Consider the following 24,589-nt stretch of genomic DNA (forward strand, 5'->3'; position numbering starts at 1 on the left):
GATTGAATTAAGTTATATGATTAATTTGCAGGTTCAAAGTGAACTTAATGAGGAAGACAATCATGGCGTATCAGAAAATTTAAGGTGGCTAGCAATGGTCCAAACATGGCAGTGCCATTATATAGGAGCTATCTCATTAAAGGTATTAAATTCAACATCAAGGCACAAGATGATGTGCGGACAACTCAAAATAGTGGAGTTTATTTACTTGCACATACTATGCAAGTTGCTAGTGCCAAGGATAAAAACCCAATTCTCTCAAATATGGGTTTCTATGGTGTCATTCAAGAAATTTGGGACCTTGACTACCAAAAGTTTACAATCCCAGTCTTTAGGTGTGATTGGATTGATAATACTTCTGGTCTTGTAGTGGACGAACTTGGATTTACCCTTGTAGATTTGAGTAAAATTGGACATAGGAATGACCAATTTGTTTTGGCTTCTCAAGTCAAACAAGTATTTTTTGTTGACGACCCGATGCATCGTGGTTGGTCGGTAGTGTTATCAATGCCTAATAGAGAATATAATGATGTTATTGGTGATGATGTCTTAGGTGATGTGAGAATTGAGTGTGAGCCATTTACTAGGGGATGCCAAATGTTGACACATTTGATGAAGTGGTGGTTGAGTTAGGAGTCAAAATATTCGAGATGGGTGTGAAGATATATGGGTTGAATGATGCTTTTAATTGGCAGTGTATGACATTAATTTTGTAATATATTGTAATGTGATTTCTTCACTTTCATTATACAGGTTTTGGCCACAAAACAATCAGAACAAAATTACTGGTTCCAGATTACAAAACACGACGGTTTTGATAAAAATGTGAAAAACAAACGTCTGTTCTAATAAATAACGACGTTTTGGAGCATTCAACTACCGCAATATATTTACCGACGTCTTAAAGCAAAGTAACAATGAAGAACCACGACGCTATTGTGAAACAGTAATCCAGGATAACACGTCGGACAAGCATAAAGAACCGCCATGTAATTCAAAATAACACGACTCCAATCCCATAATACCGACGTCTAAAAGATGAGAATTTTAACCTGAGCGTTACAAAAGACGACGTCGTCATGAATTTACCACGTCGTAAGTTCTTTAATAAACGAAGTGGAAAAGGATGAATTCACGACGGTATTTGAAGTCCATTAAATTCGTCGACGTTAAGATGAATTAGACGACGTTAATTTTTTTAATGAAGACGTATAAATTATTAAACACGACGGTCTTTTTCATGGTACCGACGTTGTATATAGACGACAACGTCGTCCTTATAAATTACTGTGTCGTAATTAATGACCCCATCATTTTTCCACGTCGTTTATTTTCAAAATATGACGTATAAATTCTGTAATACGGCTCTTATTTATTTGGAACCGACGTTGTTTATTCATTTCAACGTCGTCTAAGTAAATACATACGTCGTAATTAATGAACCTGACATCTATTTCCACGTCATAATTCGTAGAAAAATCGAAGTGGAAAATAGATTTTACAACGGTATTTGAAGTCCATTAAACTTGTCGACGTTAAGATATATGAATTAGACGACGTCAATTTTTGAAATGAAGACGTATAAATTATTAAAGACGACAGTCTTTTTAATGGTGATGACGTTGTATATAGACTACAACGTCGTCATTATAAATTACTGTGTCGTAATTAATGACACCATCTTTTTCACGTCGTTTATCTTCAAAATATGATGTATAAATTCTGTAATACGGCTCTCATTTATTTGGAACCGACGTTATTTATCAAATTCAACGTCGTCTCTGTAAATATATGCGTCGTAAATAATGACCCTGACATCTATTTCCACGTCATAATTCATAAAAATCGAAGTGGAAAATTTATTTTACGACGGTTGTGGGAAATGTTGTGACGTAGTAGGTGTCAATAACGTCGTCTATTATGATTGTAAAGACGTCGTATTTATATTTGTCATCTGTTTCCTTTTTAACGACGTTTTTTTTGTTGGAGTTGGTCGTCTATTCTCATCCTCGATTGTTTTTTATGTCTTTTTGCAGCACAAAGACGTCGGTTTTTATTTTTTGATGACGTTGTTTTGTTTTAACAACGACGGTTATTCACCGTCGTGGTTTTGTTATGGAAAAGATGTCGGTGGATTCCACGACGATTTGAAAACAGAATACACGACGGTGAATTCCCGTCGTGGTTTTCCTTTTTTGTAGTAGTGGTAGCATAACGATAGGCGATGTGAAGCCTAGTATCGTTCGTTGGTTTATGGAAAATGTTGTACGGTAAGTTTTGGCAGTGTAGTTACTGATATTTCCAAACTTATATCCTGTTATTCGATAGAAAAGATGAGGTAGCCTTTAGTTTATGAAGGGTTTGTGTTTGCCAAAAAGAATTTGTTGGGGTACCAAATAGGCATAGACTTGTGATTTTTGGCCTTATGAAGTCTTGAGCGAGGGCTAAATAACTTGATGCTTAGACTTATGTGCCTATGTGGGTGCTACTTATTGAAGCATGACGCCACATTGCTGAAACATAGCAGGCATGCTTTCCCATCATGATGGCGCCCTTTGGGGAACCGACGTGAACCATACAAGCCTTCAATATTTAAAAGAGTGGCTCATGTTTGAGATAAAACTTTGCATTTTTAGCAAAAATTTGAAAGCTTGTGAGCTGATTTCCGGCGAACTTATTTTTCGATTAAGGCGGCTTCCGTGCAGTGATTCAAAGTATGAAACATAGGTGTTAAAGACCTTAGAGCCCTTAGTTTGATCCAAGCATGACCCTTAGTTTTCCATAGTTTTTGTTAGTAGGTGTCACAGAGCAATTCAAAATATGAACAAAGTTCCCCTGCATTCGATGAGAAATGATCGGATGATAAGCGATGCAGAATGTGACGAGGTAGCGATTGAGGTGCCTGCGGACAATGGGATGGTAGCCAAAGATGGTTCTACTAGGGGTGCCGATTTGGAAGTGCCAGCTGATGATGTCATGGAAACCCAAGATAGTCCCAATGAGGATGCCAAAAGCATCTGCCCTTTGAGATTGGTATCCATGCAAGCCAATGATGTAGATTTGGGGGAGTTCATTGACTTGCTCATGAATGACACGTATCCTCCCGAATGGATTCAAGCTACGAGTCAGAAGCTTTGACTTATGGGCGCATGTGGAGGTTGTCAAATTGTCATCTACAACATGTAGGCCTAGTAATGTAGTTGTGGTTGTAGAAGAGGGGATTGTACGGGTTGTTAGATATATGCTCTAGAAACCAATATAAAATGGATAATTCTAAGGAAATAATATATAATAGTAAAGGGGCAAGAACGTTGCTTTAGATACATAACATACACAAAGTAACAAGTCCACGAATTAAGAAATAAATAGAAAGTGGTCTAAAGAAGTTAAATGCACAAGTCCTTCCCATACATATAAATATCGTATCATAAAATGTTCTTGGTCATAGGATCACCAATTGGACAATGGTGACCCGCAAAGACTGGTACACATTATGTCTGCTCAATTGGGAGGATGACTAGTCTCAAGTCATTCGTGTAGAGACACTGAGACAGATGTGTATGTGCTTTATAGAAGATGGAGTCCACTGAACACGATCAACTCTACAATTCTTGTATGGAAGTCTTACTCACAAATGTCAAACAAAGAATTCTAAGTTATGATAATGCAAATTAAACTTTAGACCCGAGACATCACAGTTGTCTTGTGTATATATTGTTTCTCTTTGAGAGCACTATACAGTTGTATCAAAATGATGTGACTTAAAGGTGTTCCTCGGGATTGTCAGGCTGTCTGTACGCAGAGACAGGTGAATGTACAACAAGGAATCTCTGCTCTTAGTAAGAAGAGAGAATACTCTAAAGATATGATTCATGACATACTGCTAGATTCTCTAAATGAATTTTTTTTAGCTTGGGTAGCCATGACATACTGCTAGGTGTCACTCATGGCTTGTGGAAACCCTGCAAGCACTAATTATAATTAGCCTTCGCCAATAGGGAGAATTGTATGGAGGGATACAATTCACACTTGATTAAAAGTGAATCATTCATACCCACTGCCTCACTAATTAGAACTTATAAGATCGCACACCGAAAAGGAATCGATTGGGAAATTATGAAGAGAATGAATGATTTTGTGACTTGGTCAAAGTCAATATGAAAGTCAAAGGTCAAAGGTCAATCGATTGACCCGACACTTGACATGGTCAACTAAGGATGACCGGGACCAACACTCGTTAGACAAGTGAGTGATTGAATTAGTCAAGTCACTAGAGTAATTAAATTGATAAGATTAATTTAATTATTCAATTAAAGTTATGAAACTTTAATTAAAGGTCCCATATGACTTTGAAATTCAAAAGGGATTTGACCATATGGACTTAGGCACATATGTGACACATTATAGGATTAATGTGTTGGATCAATATAGCAAAGGATGACACACAAAATGGGGGAGGGGTGTGGCTACACTAGGTCTTGGGGGCATTTTTGTCACTCTTGTGACATTTTTGATCCTATAAGTGTGTAGCTGTGGAATCCTATTATCCTAGGGTTTTTAAAGTTGGTGAAATTGGAAGAGAGAAAACATCAAGCTCTCTCTCCCTAACCCCTTGAATCTATCACATCAAGTGAAGGTGCTGGCACCATTCTTCACTTGTTGTCTACTCATTCTCTCATCCCATTCAATCCTTGGTGAAAAGCTTTCAGGAGGTGCATATCTTTGTACCTATTTAGAGCGCTACAAGGTGGAGAATCAACATCAAAGGGAGAGCCAGCAACAAAGGGACCACTCCCTCAACTTGAACACCATTCTTAGTTTCAACATTTGCTCCAAGGGTATGAACATCTTATCTTTCTCTCAAATATGATTTAGAGAGTCGTTGGTGCACACTTTCATAGACTTATAAAGATTGGGACCAAATAAGACTTGCATGAATCCCTAGTTTATTTAATGCTTCCGCTCTTACTTTGATTTCATATTAGATATGGCATGCTAGGTGATTTATACTCTCAAAGTTTGGTTGTAGAGTTTTTAGAAATATCTCCACCACACCATTCCCACAATATTCCCTTCACATGTGCCATTTAGTGTGGACTGTTTGAGTCATAACCATCCAACATTGAAGGGCTTGTTTGAGCTTCTGCAGAAGCATGACATCCCAGATTCGATAGCATTGAGATTACAGAGCCTATTGAATCATTAAGTTGTCTTGGGAAATGGCATGTGATCATCTTCACCGATGTCTTCAAGTATGAGTTTAGATTGCCGTTGTGCCCTTGTGTGTTCTGGCACATATCGGTTGTGCACTGGGGCAATTTTATCCTAACTTTTGGATTGCCTTGTTAGGGACCATTTGGGCTAGGTTAAGTATTCTATTACTATTAGGTGTGTACTTATGTCATATGAACTATAAATAGGCACTTTAGCGCTAGGTTTTTCAGAATGTAAGAAAAGTAATGCATCAAATAAGTGAGCCAAGGATGAGAGAAAAGTGAGCTAGGGTTTGTGAGAGAGCAAAAGTGGTTCTTCATTGTAACTAAAGTGGTTTTTCATTAATAGTGAATTTCTCGAGGACCACCGGAGAGGACGTAGGCACAACGCCGAACCTTTTATAAATTCTTGTGCTATTTGTGTGTTTGTTTACTTTTCAATTGGTGTGTGTGCTTTATCTTTGCGTGGCTTGTGTGTGATAGTTGTGTAGTCCATCAACGGCAAGGTTCTTGGAGTGTTTTTGCAAAACATTTCGAATTACTATTTCTATTACAATTATGGATATCTCTTGTCATAATTGATTTGCATATATATATATATATATATATATATATTTCTATGCAGTGCATAATTTTCATATCCCCTCATGTTCATATTGTAACACCCCGACTCTGTTTAATTTCCAATGCGAATGGAAAAACTAAATTACAATATGAAATTACGAAACTACCCTTGGGGTAGGGCATTTCGGTCATTTTCTTGTCCGGAAGGATGTTGGGACCACAAGTGGTTTGGTTGCGTAGGTGGTTCTGAGATGAATTCGTGGACAGGCGGTAGGCTTGAATCGGAGTTATAACGAGGTTTTGGCGATGAAATTTCCTTCGGTGGCAAAACCGTAAATAACTCGAAAAGGGTATTTGTAAAATCAAAAATCAGATTTTTATTTCATTTTCTCTCTCTCTCTCTCTCTCTCTCTCTCTCTCTCTCTCTCTCTCTCTCTCCCGTGCGGTTTCTCTCCCTCCCGCGAGCGCAACTCTTCCGATCGGTGCAACCACCGATTCCGCCACCACGGACTGTGACACCGGTACCAAACTGACCGGCCGTGCCCCACCGTCACACCCCAGCCAAGCTTCGTCGATAACAGCCGCAAATTTCGCCGGAAATTGCAGAAAATCCGGCGGTTTTTCCCGAATTTTCAAACCGCTCGTTCTCTCTCATTTCTTCACCAAATTGGACGTATAAGGTATGGATTTCTACCTATTTTCCATGCTCTAGCTGATGGTTGGATAGGATTGCATTGATTTTGAGCGTAGGAGGTCTGATTTTCGACTTAGGTTTTGGCCGGATTTCGGGATGAAATTCCGGCCACTTCCGGTCAGTTTTTGGGGTGGGCCCAAGAACAAAAGTGACTCCAAATAGGGTGTTACATCTAGGATAGGAGTCTTGGGCTGAGATTTTGAGATTTTCCGGCCAAGCCTAATCGCTTTGGACACCCGCTTGCTGCCAGCGCGTGTGGCGGCGCGTGGGCAAGTGTGGTGGAGCTGTAAATCATTTCAGTGTGATCCTTAGGTTGTCACGAGCGCGTAGGATTTCGCGGATCTCGATTCCGAGGTCGTTTGACAATCGAACTAATTATCGCATATTGGGCGTTATTCGGGTTCGATATGTCCCGACCGTTGGATCGTTTTCAAACTGAAATATGTTCCTCTAGATACCCTTAGGATCGTGTAGGATTCGACGGATCATAAAACGGAGTCCCGTATACTCCGGAAATGCTAACCTAGGGTGAGGGTTTCAATAACCGTCCATTTGTGCGATCGTGAGTGATCTAACCGTCCGTTTCGGACCAAATGTATAGGACGTGTATCCTAGACCTCGTAAAACCTATAGGAACTCCCGGGAAGCTAGGGTTTTATTTTAAAGTTCTGTTTTGAAGCGCTTGACGTTCATCGTAATTTTCTATTCTGAATCGGTGCTCAGACCCAAAGATACGCAGCAAGCGGGACCCTCTAAGGGTCAAGCTGTGTGGGATTACTTGTGAGTGGACTTTTCTTTTTAAACTCAGTATGATTTCATTTATGGAAATATGGCCTATAGTTTTATTATGTTTATCAAGAATTTATATATGCTCGAGTGAAAGTTCGAGGTTTTTATAAAACTTATTATGATGTTTGACTTCTGAGAAACTATATTTGCATGCGTCTATGCATGGGGTACGTGATGGTTGATATGGGCTATGGAAAGGTAATATTTGATATGCTAGTTGGAGTGCGGTAAGCACTATTTCATGTACCTCCCCTGATCTGATTTTGGTTACGGATACTGAGTACTTTTGCAAGTATGAGAACTCAGAACATCCTTGAGGGATGTTGCTGTGGACCACTGGATTTGGGGTAGTCTGCGCGTAGGATGGTATTTCAGCGTACAAGCTTTGACTGTGTCGGCTGTACGTGCTGGCTGAGAGTTCGTTCCCCAGTTGGACGGCTCGTTCCCTAGACACATGGTGAATTGAGGAATGGCTCTGCCATGTGGACTAGTCAAACAGTCCCCCGGTTGGATTGTTTCCCCGGTACAATTAAATATTGGTTATATTCATATACTATTAATATTAATATTAATATTATTATTATTCTATTACATCATATATTTAGTATGTATATCATTGTATGTATGTATGAATGTTCTTTGGTTCTATTTCTCGGTAAGGATACTTCCTCGCCGGTCGTACCTTTGAGAATGTTTATGAGAGTCTAACCTCTCGGAACTCTTAAATTGAGTGGTGGGCTTCGTGAAGTATTATTCACGGATTACGGGTTTGAGATCCGGTATAAAGGTGTTAATATGTATGCATGTACTGTTTATGTTGTTTTGTTATGCTTAGGGTTTCCTTGCATATAAAAAGTGGGGGTTACACTATTTTGTTTTCACGTGAACTAAACTTGGTTTTTGTCCACTCACAACTTTCATTTGCGCTGACGAGCTTGGCGAGCTTTGCGATTGAGCGGACCGGTGCATCTTGGAATTCGAGTCTTTGTAGAGACTCTTGGTATCTTTTCCTTTCAGTTGTGATATTTCGGTTGTATTTTGAATTCTGTAGATATGCTCTGTATCGCCCGAGGGTTTAAATTTTGTAAGGCAGAGGCCTTGTTTGTAAATTATTCTGTAAAGCATGCTGCCAGTTGGTTGTTTTTAATGTAAATTTTGAGCAGGTTGAATTGGGAAATGTTCAATTTACAGGAGACTCTGCCAAATTTTGGTAGAAAGTCTCATCTTTAGTAAATGGGCCGGCATCGGGATGATGTCGGTGATTAGGCGGGTCCGTCCCAGGTTCCGAGGAATTTCTGGACGGGTCCTGTCACATATTCATCCTAATGTCCTCTTTCGTATCCTCTTTCCTTTGTCTTCCCAAACCTCTCATCCAACAAACCCTTTTCAATAATTAAGAAAAGGGTTGAATTACATTTTTAGTCATTGGGGTTTGGCTCAAAATCAAATCTACTCACCGTGATTTTAATTTTCCCGATTTCGTCATTGTACTTGCAATCCTTGACAAATCAAGTCCAATGTTTTAAATATGTCAATTTCAAGACACGTACTAGTTTCATTAGGGGATTTATTGTCAACACAATAATACTTTTAAAAACAGAAAAAATAAACTATTATAAATAAATAAATAAATTTTTAAAAAAAAACCCTACCCAGGCCCAACTCTCCCCTAGCCGTCTTACCACCCTTCCAACCTCCAATCCCACTTGCCTCTCTACCCCTTAGCCCGACCCCCATTCTTTCGCCCTCTCTCTCTCTCTCTCTCTCTCTCTCTCTCTCTCTCACCCTCTATACAACCTTGCCTCCCTGACCCAGTAATCCTCGACCTAACCCCAGTCCAATCTTCATTAATTTACTTGTTTTTGGAGAACCAAATGCTCCAATGGTGGCATCCACTGCTGTTTTCTCTAACCACATTGATATAGATTGAGGTTCTGGTGATTGGATACATTGAATTCAAGAAGAATCCATATTTCGACCTGGAAAAGAGGTTGTACCTGCCTTTCTATGTATCCTTCTCCCTATCAATTGTGGTGGTGTCGGTGACTCAGAGAGCGAGTTGCGGATTGAAAGAGAGAATTGCCTCCCTGACCCAATAATACTCGACCTAACCCCAGCCCAATCTTCATTAATTTACTTGTTTTTGAAGAATCAAATGCTCCAATGGCAGCATCCACTGCTATTTTCCCTAACCACATTGATATGGATCAAGGTTTTGGTGATTGGATACTTTGAGTTCAAGAGGAATGCAGATTTCGACCTGCAAAAGAGGATGTACTCGCCCTTCTCTGTATCCTTCTCTCTATCAATTGTGGTGGCGTCGGTGACTCAGAGAGTGAGTTACAGATTGAAAGAGAGAATGGGGGTTTAGGACACAAGAGAGAGAGAGAGAGAGAGAGAGAGAGAGAGAGAGAGAGAGAGAGAGAGAGAGAGAGAGAGAAAGAGAGAGAGAGAGATTCTAAACGAAGTCTAGACTCTTCAAATTCTTAATCTCTTTCGATTATTCCTAGTGTTTACGACCATACAAAGCCTAGTGGTCCCACCGAGCGTGCCAAATTACCTTTCCTTCATTTTGGCCGAGGTGGCTGACAGAAGGAACTTTTGATCCTTCTTCTCTTGGATTGCGTATTCGTGCCACCACCAAGCACTGATTAGCTTGAATGGAAAATTTTGGATTGTTGTGTTCGCGTTTTTGACTTCTAACCAGCCGATTGATCGACTAAGCAAGGAACCACCTTTTGCCCTAGTTTCTTTCACTTCCTCGGGTTCGAGGATAGTTAGGTTTTGTATGAGTATTTTAGTATTTTTTGGGATTTAATGATAATGATGCAAATTAAATTAAAAGATGATTGAACTAAATAACAAGAAATTAAATGTAAAAATAAGATCGAAGCAACAATAAACGTTAATTTAAATAAGATTGATATGAATGATAAAGATGATAAACTAAAGCAATCTGAAATTATATTAAACTTAAAGCAAATTTGATAACAATTAAAAATGAAGCAATAAACTTGAATCTTTAAACAAAAACGTAATGGAAAATGCAAGAAATTAAACTTACACTAATGAAAGTGAAGAACTGATCTAGTCTACTTGCTTGGAAAATAAAAAACTAGTCTAGGATAGAAAAGTGAACGACGAGAAGTAGGTTTTTGTGTCTGATGTTGGCTCATTTTGCTCTTCATGTAGAGAAGTATATGTAGGGACATTCGTCAGCCCATTGGCTAGCTATTAATGGCCCAAAGGTTAACTTCATTCAAAATCTTGCTTTGTGTGGCTTCATAAATTTTTTGAATTGATTTGAATTAGATCATCGAATTGCAAATATGATTGCTTGATTCTCTCATCCTTGGTAATTTTATGAACTTACATCAATTTATTTGATTGCTTTCCTTTTGCGGCTTCTGTCATATGCCTGACATCTGGTGAGTCATTGTAATTTTTGGAGTTCTGGTCTTGATTGAAAATCAGCCACCGATGTTGCGTGACTTGGAAACGCAATGAATCCACATGCATCCTTAAGATGTCTTAATATATAATATGGATGAATTATCACATATAATGTAATATATTTATCAGGGTTATTCGCAGCAATGGTCCCTCAACTATACCCGTAGTTGCATTTGGGTCACTGAACTCAATTATTAGTTGCAGAGGTCACTCAACTATGTGTTTCATTGCACCAGTAGTCCTTCCGTCAAGTCCGTGAGTTTTTTCCGTTTAAAATGATGACGTGGCAAGCATCTGTGATCATCTCATAGATTCTTGAGGGGCAAATTTGACTTTTCAGTTCATTAAAACAAATCTTTTGCTTTTGAAGAGAGAGACAGTTGCACAAAAATGGCAGTCTGAGCAAAAGGGAAAAATCGTGTCTAGGGTTTTCAAATTGAGAGATATTTGACTTCGATTTTTTGGGGATTTTGGAACATTATCTCAACATTATGCATTAATGGACTAAGTAGCGAAGTATTTTGAGTTAAAAAAGTGATAAAGTACAGATCTTGGATTTCAATTTCATGGAAATCACAGAGAAAAGTGTTGGGTCTACTATGTGTGGAGGCTTTATCAAATGGAGACAATTTTTCGGTGGTTTGGAGAACCCCCCAAGTATGGTAAGTTACTATAACCTAAATATTCCTTCTGCATTTTATATTGCAATATATTATGTTTGCAAATGTGTGGTCTTCTTGTTGACAATGAAGTTTTGGCTTTAAGGTTGAAAAAAATGTAAGTTGGAGTCTTTATTATTGGTTGTGGTCCGATTTCTGTCGGTTTGTCATGGAAGTGATTTCACACTTGCACATGCCTGCACTTACTTTGTCTTCATTGTTTACTTTCTCTTCATTGTCATGGAAATTGTTTGTAAGCATACCTTTGTGTAATGTGGTAGATAAAGAAGAGCTGTGTACTCTTGAACTCCACCACTTTGGTATGTTGGAGAATGACATGTATAAGAGAGGCAAAGTATGCTATGTTGACAACTGTATTCATGACTATCTGTCATTATTGGATTTAAAGAAAATTGGGATAGATCTTGGATACAAAGTTGATATAACACAAAGGGTTACAAACTTGAAATTTTACTTTAAGGGGCTTGCAAAAAGTGGTCAGCATATTGTGAATGAGGTTGTAAATGATAGTTGTATTCCAGGGTTGGTTGGGAGCATTTCATCAGATCAGGTATTGGTGTTGTATTACCATGATCCTACTCATAACAACGAGCTAGAGAGTGAAGATAAAGAGCAACAACATCATAGTGAAGATGTTGGCAATGAAGATGAATAGGAAGAGGAAGAGGAAGAGGAAGAGGAGGAAAAAGAGGATGTTATTGTTGACAGTGATTTTGAATTAAGTGAAGAAGAAGAAAATGGTAATCAAGAGGCTGCATCAAGAGCACAACCAAGGAAAGATACACCAAATGTTGAATATGCACAATGTTTTAAAGAGATGAATGAAATACCTCTTAATGAAGCTACAGGGGAGATATCAGATGATGATTAAGATAGTGATTGACTTCCTTATGATGATGATAGCTCTGGTGGTGAGGAAGATGGTCAAAAAAAGACAAGCAGGAGGAAATGGAAGAAGCCAAATTTTAAACAGTTTAGGAAAGAAACTGATTTGAGAAATCCAGAGTTTAGAATTGGAATGCAATTTGGCAATAAGGATGAACTCAAGGAAGCTATAAGGGAGTATGCAATTGTGCAAGGGAGGAATGTTAAATTGGTGAAGAATGATAATAAAAGGATTCAAGCAAAGTGTGCAGGTCACACGAAATGCCCTTTTATTCTGTTTGCTTCCAAGATAGACAGAGATGAGCAAACATTTTCCATAAAGACTCTCCCCTTAGAGCATGAGTGTACTAGAGTGGACAAACTGAAATATACTAATTCAAGGTGGCTGTCAAAAAAGTTTGCCGACAAGATTAGGAAAAATCCTGAGTGGGATGTAGGGGCATTCCAGTCTGAGGTATTAGAAAAGTCATATGAATGTTTCAAGGCATGAGATTTATAAAGTAAATAGCTTGTCCAAGGTGATCATTGAAGGTAGCTATGTGGAGCAATATGCAAGGCTATGGGACTATGCAGAAGAATTGAATAAGGCTAACAAGTGCAGCACTGTGATTATAAAGAATAAGACCTGTGTTTGAAAGAATTTTTTTTATTTTTGGAAGCTTGTAAGAGGGGATTTTTGGCAAGATGTAGACCTCTCATTGGTATAGATGGATGCCATTTAAATGGACCTTACACAGGGCAAGTTTTAACAGCCGTTGGTGTTGATGGGAATAATGGAATGTACCCAGTTGCTTATGTTGTTGTAGAGGTGGAATCAAAAAGTAGTTGGATTTGGTTTCTTGAACTTTTGATTGAAGACTTAAAAATTGAGAATGGGAAAGCTTGGGTGTTTATGAGTGACAAGCAAAAAGGTCTAATACCTGCAATTAAGACATTGCTTCCAACAGCTGAGCACAAAATGTGCGTTAGGCATCTCTACAACAACTTCATGACAAAGCATGTTGGCTTTGCATTCTTTGGGCTGCAGCAAGAGCAATTACCATTCCATGGTATGAAGCAGAAATAAACAAGATGAAATTGCAAGATGAAGAGGAGTGGAAGTGGGTTATGAAAAGACCTGCCAAAAATTGGAGTGGATCTCATTTTCAGCCACATTTTAAGTGTGATTTGTTGTTGAACAACCTCTGTGAATCCTTTAACTCTTACATTTTAGATTCAAGAGACAAGTCTATCTTAACATGTCTAGAAAGGATTATAGTTTATATCATGTTAAGGATGCTAATAGAAGGATTGCTGGTACGGTTTGGAGACATCTAGTTGGGCCTAGGATTGTCAAGATCATTGAGAAGAACAAGTTGGGAGCTAGTCAATGCATTCCTAGACTAGAAGGTGAGAGCAAATACCAAGTGAGCTATATGTATGGGGGAGAGTATGTAGTGGATCTAAAAGCCAAGACTTGCTCTTGTAGAAGATGGAATTTGTGTGGGATTCCATGTTCTCATGCTATTTCTTGTATCCTTCGAAAGGAGGCAAATGTGTTTGACTATGCACATGAATGCTATAAGAAAGAAGCCTACCTAAGTTCATATGAACCTATGGTACACCCAATACCATCCATGGACCAGTGGCAGAGAACAAATTGGCCTCCAATTAAACCTCCTCCATATAAGAAGCAGCCTTGAAGTACCTGTTCCAATTCCTCCAAATCCTTCGCCCCCATTTTTCAATCCACCACCTACTAAGTTGAGAAGGATTTATGTCAAGATAAAATGCTCTATTTATGGCCAGGAGGGACGTAATAAGACATGGCATGCCAACCAAGGGGCAGCATAGGTATTTGGGTTATATTTTTTGTAGTTTAATTTCTTTTTGTTATTATTTACTTTAATTAGTTTTTTGTTTTTGTTATTATAGGCCCTTCCTAATCAGCCCAACTAAGGAACAGTTGACTCTTCTATAGTCCAAGGGGTAGCTCAGGTATTTTAGTTCAAATCTCTTTAATTTAATTCCTTTTGGGTCTTTAGGCCAAACTAGTTCATATGACCATTTTTTTGTTATTGTTTAGTTTATTTTTGTTTTTTAGGCCCAGCCTAATCATCCAAGCCTAACTAGAGGCAGAGGGAGAGGTAGAGGAACTGCTACAGGAAGAGGGAGAGGAGAAATGCCAAATGGAAGAGGAAATGTAACTGACAACTCTGTCATGCTACTTTGGTTGGTTAATTTGGTTAGAAATTTAATTCATGTACTTTAGTTAGTTAATATGGTTCCATTTTATTTTAGGTTGGAAATGGGACAACATAAATGCCAAACAAGCCATCATCATTACAACCACTCCCATCATCATCACAACCACTCTCTTATACTGGAGCTACATCATCATCATCACAACCACCCAAGTCTCCTGCCAAGAGATTTAAGTCTCCTGCCAAGAAGCTTAGACTATGGATGTTTTGAAGGCTAACGAGGAGGATGTCTGTTGGATGTCTTTTTTGAAGTAGTTAGATGTGTTTTATGAATGATTTGTTGGATGTGTTTTTTGAGTCTCTGGGCTGGAACTTACTGTGGTTGTTTTGTATTTGGTACATTTTGGAACATGAACTAGGAAACTGCTTCATCTATCTTTATGCTTCTGTTTCACTTGGAACCTAATTTGGTACATTTTGAAACCTGTAACTGGGTGTTATATATGCTACTTTGGTACATTTTGGAACTGGGTTTTGGAACTGGTGTTCAAGGATTAAAATATCGGCCATGCAGATAATATCGAGCCTCCAATTTACGAATATTTCGGGGGATATATCGTTATCGTTTTAGGTATCGTGAAGAAATCAACAAAAATGAAAGATATAGGCATTGAAACACATAATTTTGGTGTAAAACTTTCATAGATGTTATGTATATTATCAATGAATGTATTGAACAAATAAAACTCAAAATTTACTAATAATAAGATATACATATGATGAAATATAAGTTATATGTAATGCGTGTAAATGAAAAGTTTGAAAATAAAATGTTAATTAGAATGAATAAACCATGCATAAATCCATAGTTTGTTTAAACATTGGATTACAATTTAGATAAGTGTCCATCTACATAAATGAAGAGTTCCTATGAGGTACAAACAATGAGGAACAACCATCTAAATTCATACAATAGTCATACCCAGTCATGTAACCCGAGCAGTTTGTAAGCCATGTTTGAACATGATTCACATAGGTATCGCTTGAGCTCCCTATTATCTTCCCATATATGGGATAGTTAGGATTAACCTACTAGTAGGTCCATAATTTTTTTTATTATCTTGAGCTCCATAACTAGTTCCACTATAATCAGACATAACATAACCATAGCCATCATAAGATTCATTTGAGTTAGTACTAGGTGTAGTTTATATGCTCATAGATCCAAAACTGATCTCCATGTCTTCTTCAGATGGATTGGAGGTATGTGGGCAATGGACTGTGCATAGATTTTTCATATTAATAAATGATAGGGTTCTGGGCAAGGATTAGTTATTTTTTGGTTTCAATTTGCTTCAATTGCCTTCAAAACTTCTGAATTTTTTTGGGTTCTATTATGGGTATCGGGAAATATCGGGGATATCGGCAAATATTGGGGATATTGCACTTATTGGGGATATATCGTCGATACAGGGGAAGATATGGCTTTACCCCCCAATATCAGTGTCGACAGTTGAAAATACAGATATATCGGCAGATATATCTATGTATCGGCCGATATTCAATCCTTGCTGGTGTTATATATGCTGATTTGGTACATTTTGGAACTGGTACATTTGGTGCATGCCCTCTCATCAACAAAATGGAAACAAAATGAATACACCAACACCAATATGTTCACCAAACTTGAACTGAAATTTCATTGCAAAATGAACTACATATCGGTTACATTTCTACCTAATTGATCATAAGCTTTTCATAGTTTCCACTCGGAAATGTCAACCAATTGCTCAATATACAAAGCATCCTCATAATCACCAAAAACCAAGACCCAATGACAGAAATGAAACCCCCCAAATCTGATTCTCTCTTGGTCGTTGGCCCATTCTTTTCTCTTCCAACAGTCTTTTATGCTTGCCAAATTCTCCAACTTTGCTCCAATTCCTTCTTTTCTCTCTCCACCATTTTCAGCTTATCTTCCACTTCTTTCTTCTGTTCTTCTATTAACTTTTGGTCCTCTTCCGTTGCTCTCATTCTTCTCAGCAACCCAGGAATTAGTTCTTTTCCTCTTGCACAGGTCGGTGCGTCCAACCACTCCTAATGATGCCCATTTCCTCTGTTTCTCTGCAAATTACATTTCATAACATCAAAGCTAAACCCATCAAGAAACAAAATCAAATTTCACAGATTAACTTACTCGACTCATCTCACAAGCCTTTCAAATCTTCTCCTAGGATTTAAATCAGTCCATGAAGTCCCGGTTTTGATATATCCACCGCACCTGCATAGCTTCCTTGCACTAAGGCTCTGATTTGTTGATGAAGAAGAAATCTGAGACATTTTTGCTCATGCACTGTGTGGGCTTCCCGGATTTCCTTCGAATTTCCAAAATTTCAACACATCTACTGTTTTTATGTGGATTTCTTTGAATATAAATGGGAATTGGGGATTTATTTGGCACCAGATTTGATATTTTTCGGAAGGAAGTTACTTTAGATGAGAGGTTGGACGTTGTAGACTTGAAAAGACAAATTTGCCCATGAAATTGACACCACGTTAGCCAGACTTGACAGAAGGACTACTAGCACAACGAAACACATAGTTGAGTGACCTCTGCAACTAATAATTGAGTTCAGTGACTCAAATGCAACTACAGGTATAGTTGAGAGATCATTACTGCGAAAAACCCTATTTATCAAATAGGGCGCTGAATGGGCATTGAGAATAATTATTTGTACAAGGCAGTAAGGTCTTTCCCTCTTGTTTAAATGTGGGCCCAAAAGCCCTTCATTTAAACTTCTTGGATGGTTGGTGTTGGGACTTTTGCATTTGAATAAAATATTATTTATGAGATCTAAAGCCACTACATATGCAGAATCTAATTTCGAGACTCATAAAGCAAAACCCCACCAGCTACATGTTTTTTCCTTTTCAACGAGCTCAAACGCCACTGTATCTTGTATTCTCAAACCAGCCACCATATTGGTGGGGTTGTAACATTCAAGAGACAATTCGTGGTCCAGCGACACTGTATTGGAGGTACTGTTAATTACACTCTCTCCTTTCACAACTCCAGTTCTTTTATCTCTTTTTATTTCTCCTTTACCTCCCATTTATCGGTTATTTATTACTTATATTGTATAAGAGACTTTGATCTTGATTGGAGGTGCTGCAACTTGAGAACCAACTAGTATTAAGTTGGGATTGTACAAACCTAGTTGGAGATTTGGCTTATGTTGCTATTTCGAAGACCAAACCTTGTTATAGGGAGGTTTTGACCCGTTTGGGAGATCTGACCCAGCTGATTTTTTGGGCCTCATAAGTGGCTGGCTAATAATTTATTTTAGGGAAATTGGCAGCTTTACCCCTGGCTCACCTAATTTATTCACTAATATCCTTATTTTGAAACTCAATCACAAATGCCCCTTATAAAAACTCCTTATTGACAGCCTATTGCCCATCCTTCACTTTTTTTTTTACAAATTTATAAATAAACCCAATCTTAAACATGTATTTATAAAAAAACCCAAGTACTATTTAAACATAGAAACACACCCAAAATCAACCCCAAAGTCAACTTTTTGGGTGTGTTTATAAATGGGTTTTGAGTGTGTGTAATGATGGGTTTTGGGTGTGTTTATAAAGTGTTTTGGGTGTTGGGTTTTTTTATAATTTCAACCTCCATTTTGGGTGTTTTAGTGAAACTCCCTTTTTTTTTCTTCTCAGTTGTTGCTCTTCCTCTTCTTCTTCCTTTTCTTCCTTCTGCCAAACCTTACAAAATCCACCTCAACCATAGAATCTCCCCTAGCTCTATCTCATCTTAGTTATATCTTCCAACTAAGAGCTGATTTCAACCTCAAAGTTGAACCCCAAATTTGGACAGGACCCTAGCCAAGGCACGACTCGCCACCTTCGTTGTTGGTCTCCACGATGAAGCCATAGTCTTGACTTGCCACCTCCATTGTCAACTTCCACCACAAAGCCAGGACACCTTCCTTGTCAATCTTCATTGTGGTGAGTTCTTATATTGGTTTTGTTTTTGTTTATTTATTTATTTATGGGTTTTTTTGATTGATTGAGATTATTGGGTTTTGAATTATATATTAATGGGTTTCTATTGTGGCTTGCTGTTTCTGTGATTGAATGAAATTTACCAAATATTTCCTGTGGTTGTTAAGCTCTTGGACTTGGATACGCTGTTTTGTGCTTATGATTTGTCTTTGAAATGATGTATACATTGTTTTGTGATTGAGACTTTGACTTGCAGATCTCCTTAAAAGTAATGTATTCATTCTTTTGGATGATATTCGATATGAAACAACCTTGGACAATCAAGGTTTGGCAATTTATAAGTAGTTAGTTAGTAATAGGATACCCTAGGTTAATGGCTTTGGGTTAGATTTAAATTTAAGAGTTCTTAATACATGCCTTCCTTGCTGGAGCTTGAAACACAGCTATGCTAGCTGAACCGTTTCACTTTGCATAATACTAATGTTTTAGAATTGTTGGTTATTAATGTTTAATTGATGTTTTATCTATATGGTTTATACACTAGTTTATAGATTTCTTATTGGTAGCTTAACATGTGTTAACAAAAGGAAATTTTATGATGGTTAGAAATGGACACAATTGCAATTTTGGTTTGCTACAATGGCAAATGGGTAACCTCAAAGAAGATGTGCACATATGAAAGGGGTGACTCAAAAGGCATAATAGTTTCGCGAAATATCACGTTTGGTGAGCTTTTGGAACGGGTGCATAAGGTTGTTAATAGAGACAATAGGGAAGACAAGATTTGTTTAAAGTTCTCAGTTTCAATATCCTCGAATGAGTGTAAGCATATCAAGATTGAGGACAATGATGATGTTAAATTTTTTATTAAGTACATTTGTGAAGTAATTCCTTCGAAAGTGGCTCCTTTACTGGTGAGCATAGAAGACGGAGGAGTGACAAATGTTGTAGGTGATCGTATACATATCACGACGGATATGAGTCGGATGGCCTATTCTTCAAATGCCATAGTTGAAAGCAATGGTGATGTACATGGGGATTTTGGAACAAAATATTTACACATGATTGATTTACAAGGGTGGAGGGGATGCATAGTGGTGATAATGGTACGGAAATGAATGGCTTGCAAATGCACTCAGCCCTTTCTATTTTGGCCCATTTGGAGACATTTGCACAAGTGGGTGTGGTGGGTTTTGGAACAACGTTTGAACTTTCTATTCGACATAATTTCAAACAAATGGGTGAACAAAACGTGCACAATTTGGGTATTGTAAACGATGAAGAAGAAGATATTGAAAGTGCATATACACGAAATTATTGGGATCCAAAATTGGAAGTTGGAAAATTTTCTCTAGTAAGGAAGCCCTGTCCAACAAGTTACAGTTGGCGGCTGTGAGAGGTCACTTTGAATTGAAGGTGAAGCAGTCTTGCAAGAGTCGATTGGTTGTGGTTTGTTCTCAAGGCTCATGTCCATGGCGGCTTTGTGCATCTAGTTATGGAGAAAAGAACTTCATGATTGTGAAATATAATCTGATTCATGAATGTGATATGAGTTTTATACATGACAAGCATCGCCACGCAAGTGCTAAAATCATTGGTAATGCAGTGAAGCGAAAGTTGAAAGATTCTCGCACAATATACACACCAAGTGATATAATCAGAGATGTAAAACAAAACTTTGGTGTCACCATTAATTATTGCAAAGCTTGGAGATTGAGGGAGGTAACTCTAATGTCCACTAGAGGTTCAGTAGAGGAGGCATATTCTCTCTTACCAGCTTATTGTCACGAATAAGAGCGTGTGAACTTCGGCACAAGGACATACATCCACACCGATGAGAACAATCACTTTTTGTATTTTCTATGGCTGTTAGGGCATGTATTAAAGGGTTTCAAGCTTCGATGAGGCCAGTCATGGATTACACAAGAGGCCAGTTATGTATTATCACATGGATGGATGTCGATACAATGTAATGACAACAAATATTGCGGAGTCAATCAACTCAATTCTTTGGTTCACAAGGATGCTACCAGTGGTGCATTTGATTGATGAAATCATCAATTTGCTTGTGAAATGGTTCAGTAAACATTATGATTTTGATTTGAAATGTACATCAACATTGTGCCCTGACTTTGGCCAGAAGAAGCTAAGACGCATATTTAGATACCATATACCCGGTACAGCCTCAAGAGTTGTGGGTTATTCCTGAAGATGTCCAAAGTAGAGTTGTGCGTCCTCCCAATGCAAAGGTCATGCCAGGTCGACGAAAGAAGTTAAGGATTCCCTCGCAAGGAGAGGATATCATAAGGAGAAAATGCTCAAGGTGCAGTGGCACAGACCACAATAAAAGCACCTGTAAAAACAATGTTCCACTACCTAATGTTGGATATACATTATGAATTGTGTAGGGTTGTTATGGAATGTGAATTTGAATTGTATTTGTATTAGGTTTGGTGTTTTGTGGATTGTGAATTATGTTAATTTTTATAATTTGGTATGTATTGGTGTATTCTATGTGCTACATTGTTTTTAACATCTGTCATTTTTGGGCATATATTGTGTATTCAAATTTTCTAATTCAGTGGGTCAAATCGGGGGTGAGTATTCCATTCTCATCCTCATCCCCACCTTCATACCTGCAATACAGACTTTTAAAAAAAAAAAAAATAAAAAAAGAGATACGAGGGCAATACACTAGCAATATACATGCAATAAAAGGCTATACAATGGCAATACACATACTCCCCTATAAATTTATCCCAACACAGACTTGAAAAAAAAAAGATATACGGGGGCAATACAATAGCAATACACAAGCAATAAAAGGCTATACAATGACAATACATAAGTAATAAAAGGCTATACAATGGCAATACACAAACTCCATACTCCCCCTATAAATTTATTCCAACACAAACTTTTAAAAAAAAAAGATATATAGGGGCAATACAGTAGCAATACACAAGCAATGAAAGGCTATACAATGACAATACAAAAACTTCATAATCCCATTATAAATTTATTCCTACAGACTTAAAAAAAAAAAAAAAGATATACGAGGGCAATACACAAGCAATAAAGGGCTATACACGTGCAATACATATACAATATATATCTGTCATAGCATTTGCCAATTAAATCACTGATTTGGTTACATTTGTTTTTTTTTTTTTTCCTTCTTTGCAAAGGGAACGATAAAACCATGGAAACTAGAGATTGACAAATTTCCTTCTAACTTGACCTTCATAAATTGATGAACTAACAATGTTATCTCATTACATCTTAAGATATACATAAGAAAGTGGCAAAAAATAAAAAAATAAAAAATTTACATCTCCTCTTGGTTGGGAATTTGAACACATTAGCAAAATTCGATGACATTTCCTCTTAGAACTGAATTTAAGCTGAAAGTTAGCAATTTCCTCCCCAAGAGAATGCTACCACTTGAAACAAGGCAATCTTCCATCTGTATAAAACGAATCAAAAATGCATATTAGAAGCAAATTATTCAATCACTATGGAAACAAAAACATAATATTCAATCACAACTGAAACCAATTTCAAAACAGAAACCAATTCCAAAATTCATAACATAAACCAATAATAAAACAGATTTAGAAACCAAAACCAAATTCAGAAACCAATATCAAAACAAGTTCAATCATATTTATAGGCACTACAAGTATCATACACATACATTTACACGCACTATAACGAATAGAGTGGATAAATGTAAAACTGCAGTATGATATACATTTTTTAATAGAAGAAAGAAAAATAAATTATGATATACATCATTTAAGAGCTGAGCTTGAAGTTTGATGAGTTATATATACCTCTAAGAAATCTATCTATGATTTCTCCAATGAAGGAAGACCTTCAAGAATCTTATCTTTATACAGATTGTTAGCTATTCTAAATGACCCAATTCTTCATATAGCAAACTTTCACAAGATAGTAACATTGCAAAATTAAAGTTCACATTCATGCACACTATCAAATGTATGTTAAAATATTGGCATTCTCATAAAACTCACAAACTCTCCAATCACTTTCAAAAGAAGTAAAGGATGAGAATCTTGCATTTGTTGGAGGTGCTACTGGTTTCAAATTATGATGTTGGTTTCTTATGATTAAAACCCACATTACTGTTATTTCAGAGAGCATCTATGAGTTTTATATGTATTATCACAGGTTGCTCAGAAAAGCCAGAAGTCCTAATTTGATATATCACCTAAGTGTTTTCACAGACAAATCACAATCACAAAAGAGTGAATACACCACTTTGAAGGAGGTCTGCAAGTCCAAGTCTCAATCACAAACTAGTATATGCATGATTTTAGAGACAAATCATAAGTACAAACAATGTATCCAAGTCCAAGAGCTTGACAATCATAAGAAATAGTTGGTAAATTTCATTCAATCACAGAAACAGCAAACAAACCATAACAAAAACCCATTAATGTCTCATTCAAAATAATGAAAGTAATCACCCAATAATCTCAATCAATAACAGAAACCCAAAAAAAAAATAGAAAAAAAAAAAAGCAAAACCAATATTAGAACTCACCACAATGAAGATCGAAGATGTAGGTGTTGTGGGTTTGTGGTGGAAGTCGACGACGAAGGTGGAGAGTCACGATTATGGCTTCGTTATGGAGGCCGACGACGGAGGTGTCGAGTCACGCCTTGGCTAGGGTTCGATTCCGAATTTGGGGTTCAACCTTAAGGTTCAAATTAGCTCCTATGAGGTTTGGCAGAAGGAAGAAGAGAAAGAAGAAGAGCAACGACTGAGAAGAAAAAAAAAAGTGAGATGGGCAATAGACTGTCAATAAGGAGTTTTTGTAGGGGGTATTTGTGATTAGATTTCAAAATAGGGATATTATTGAATAAATTAGTTGAGCCGGGGGCAAAGCCGCCAATTTCCCTTTATTTTATTCCAAACCATAATTACTTGAATTTTCATTTATTTATTGCCATTATAAATAGGCTTAATTATTGATATGCCCCCCTCTGCTTCACTTTGCTCCCTACACTTCAAACTGAGTCAATATGCCCCCCTGTGCTTTATTTTTGTGTCCCCGTTACCCCCTTCCGTTAGTTTGGTTAGTAAATTTGTTAACTTGATTACGTGGCATGAGTATTTTTGATATTTTAGCTATTAAAATTTTTCAAAATTTCAACATTAAAATTAAAATTTTAAAAACTGTTGATAAAATATTTTAATAATTAGAAAGTTCTTTAAAAAAAAAAAAATTAAAGCCCCTAGCACCCGAAAAGCACCACCACCACAACAACCCAACCCTTCCCCACTGCCACCCACCGCCCCCAACCTATGGCCACCATTCCACCATTTTTCAAATATGATATCCCCACCCTGGTGATGCACCCAACCCAAACTATTAATAACAATCAATCCCAACCCCCCTAGCCACTTTCAACCCTCAACCATACTCACTCCGAGCTGACACTCCAAATCCACACCCAACCTCACAAATCCAATCTGCCCCAAGCCGTAGCCATCCCAACAAATTACTCGAACGCCAAAACCCCAAGGGGCAAGAACTTCTCTTATCTTCTCCAACAGGGTTTGATTTGATTTCATGCTTGTCATTTTCACATATTCTCTATGTGCAACCACGAAGGTTATGCGATTAGAGTTTATAAATAGTAAATTCATATTAAAGAACTTTATTTTGTTTTTTACTCTTTTACCCTAGCGGAGGAGAAATTAGGGTGGCAAGATGGGGAGGGAATGGTAAGCATGGGTTGGGGGTGGTTGTTGGCGATGGGGAAAGGTTGGATTGTGGTGGTGGGGGGCTATTCGGGTTCTGGAGGATTTATTTTTTCCCTATTTTCTAATTTATTTTATTATTAAAATGTTTTAATACAGTTTTAAAATTTTGAGAATTTTTAATAGTTAAAATTACTAAAATACCCATGCCACGTTAGCAAGTTAACGATTTTACTAACCAAACTAACTGAATGAGGTAACGGGGGAAGCAAAAATAAAGCACATGGGGCATATTGACTCAGTTTGAAGTATAGGGGCAAAGTAAGATTTTCGGTGAAACACATGGGGCATATCAATAATTAAGCCTTATAAATAACAATCTC

At 37.5% G+C, this 24,589-nt stretch overlaps 1 protein-coding gene across 1 annotated transcript; it reads left to right on the forward strand.

Annotated features, from left to right (window-relative positions):
* The first annotated feature begins 12,411 nt into the window (after nucleotides 1-12,411).
* LOC103334793 (uncharacterized) lies at nucleotides 12,412-13,960 on the forward strand. Its single transcript, XM_016791911.2, has 3 exons — nucleotides 12,412-12,732; nucleotides 12,946-13,238; nucleotides 13,492-13,960. Exons 1-3 carry the CDS (start codon nucleotides 12,412-12,414, stop codon nucleotides 13,958-13,960), a joined length of 1,083 nt encoding a protein of 360 aa, XP_016647397.2.
* Nucleotides 13,961-24,589: the final 10,629 nt, after the last annotated feature.

The sequence above is a fragment of the Prunus mume genome, linkage group LG5, assembly GCF_029339155.1.
Source record: "Prunus mume cultivar Tortuosa linkage group LG5, ASM2933915v1, whole genome shotgun sequence".
NCBI lineage: Eukaryota > Viridiplantae > Streptophyta > Magnoliopsida > Rosales > Rosaceae > Prunus > Prunus mume.

Bases quoted from the DNA above. Each gene is read 5' to 3' on its own strand.
- LOC103334793 (XM_016791911.2), top strand. From the start codon at position 12,412: ATGCAATTTGGCAATAAGGATGAACTCAAGGAAGCTATAAGGGAGTAT. The intron at 12,733-12,945 runs GTATTAGAAAAG...GAAGCTTGTAAG, and splicing joins TAGGGGCATTCCAGTCTGAG to AGGGGATTTTTGGCAAGATG. The intron at 13,239-13,491 runs GTGCGTTAGGCA...CTTACATTTTAG, and splicing joins CCAACAGCTGAGCACAAAAT to ATTCAAGAGACAAGTCTATC.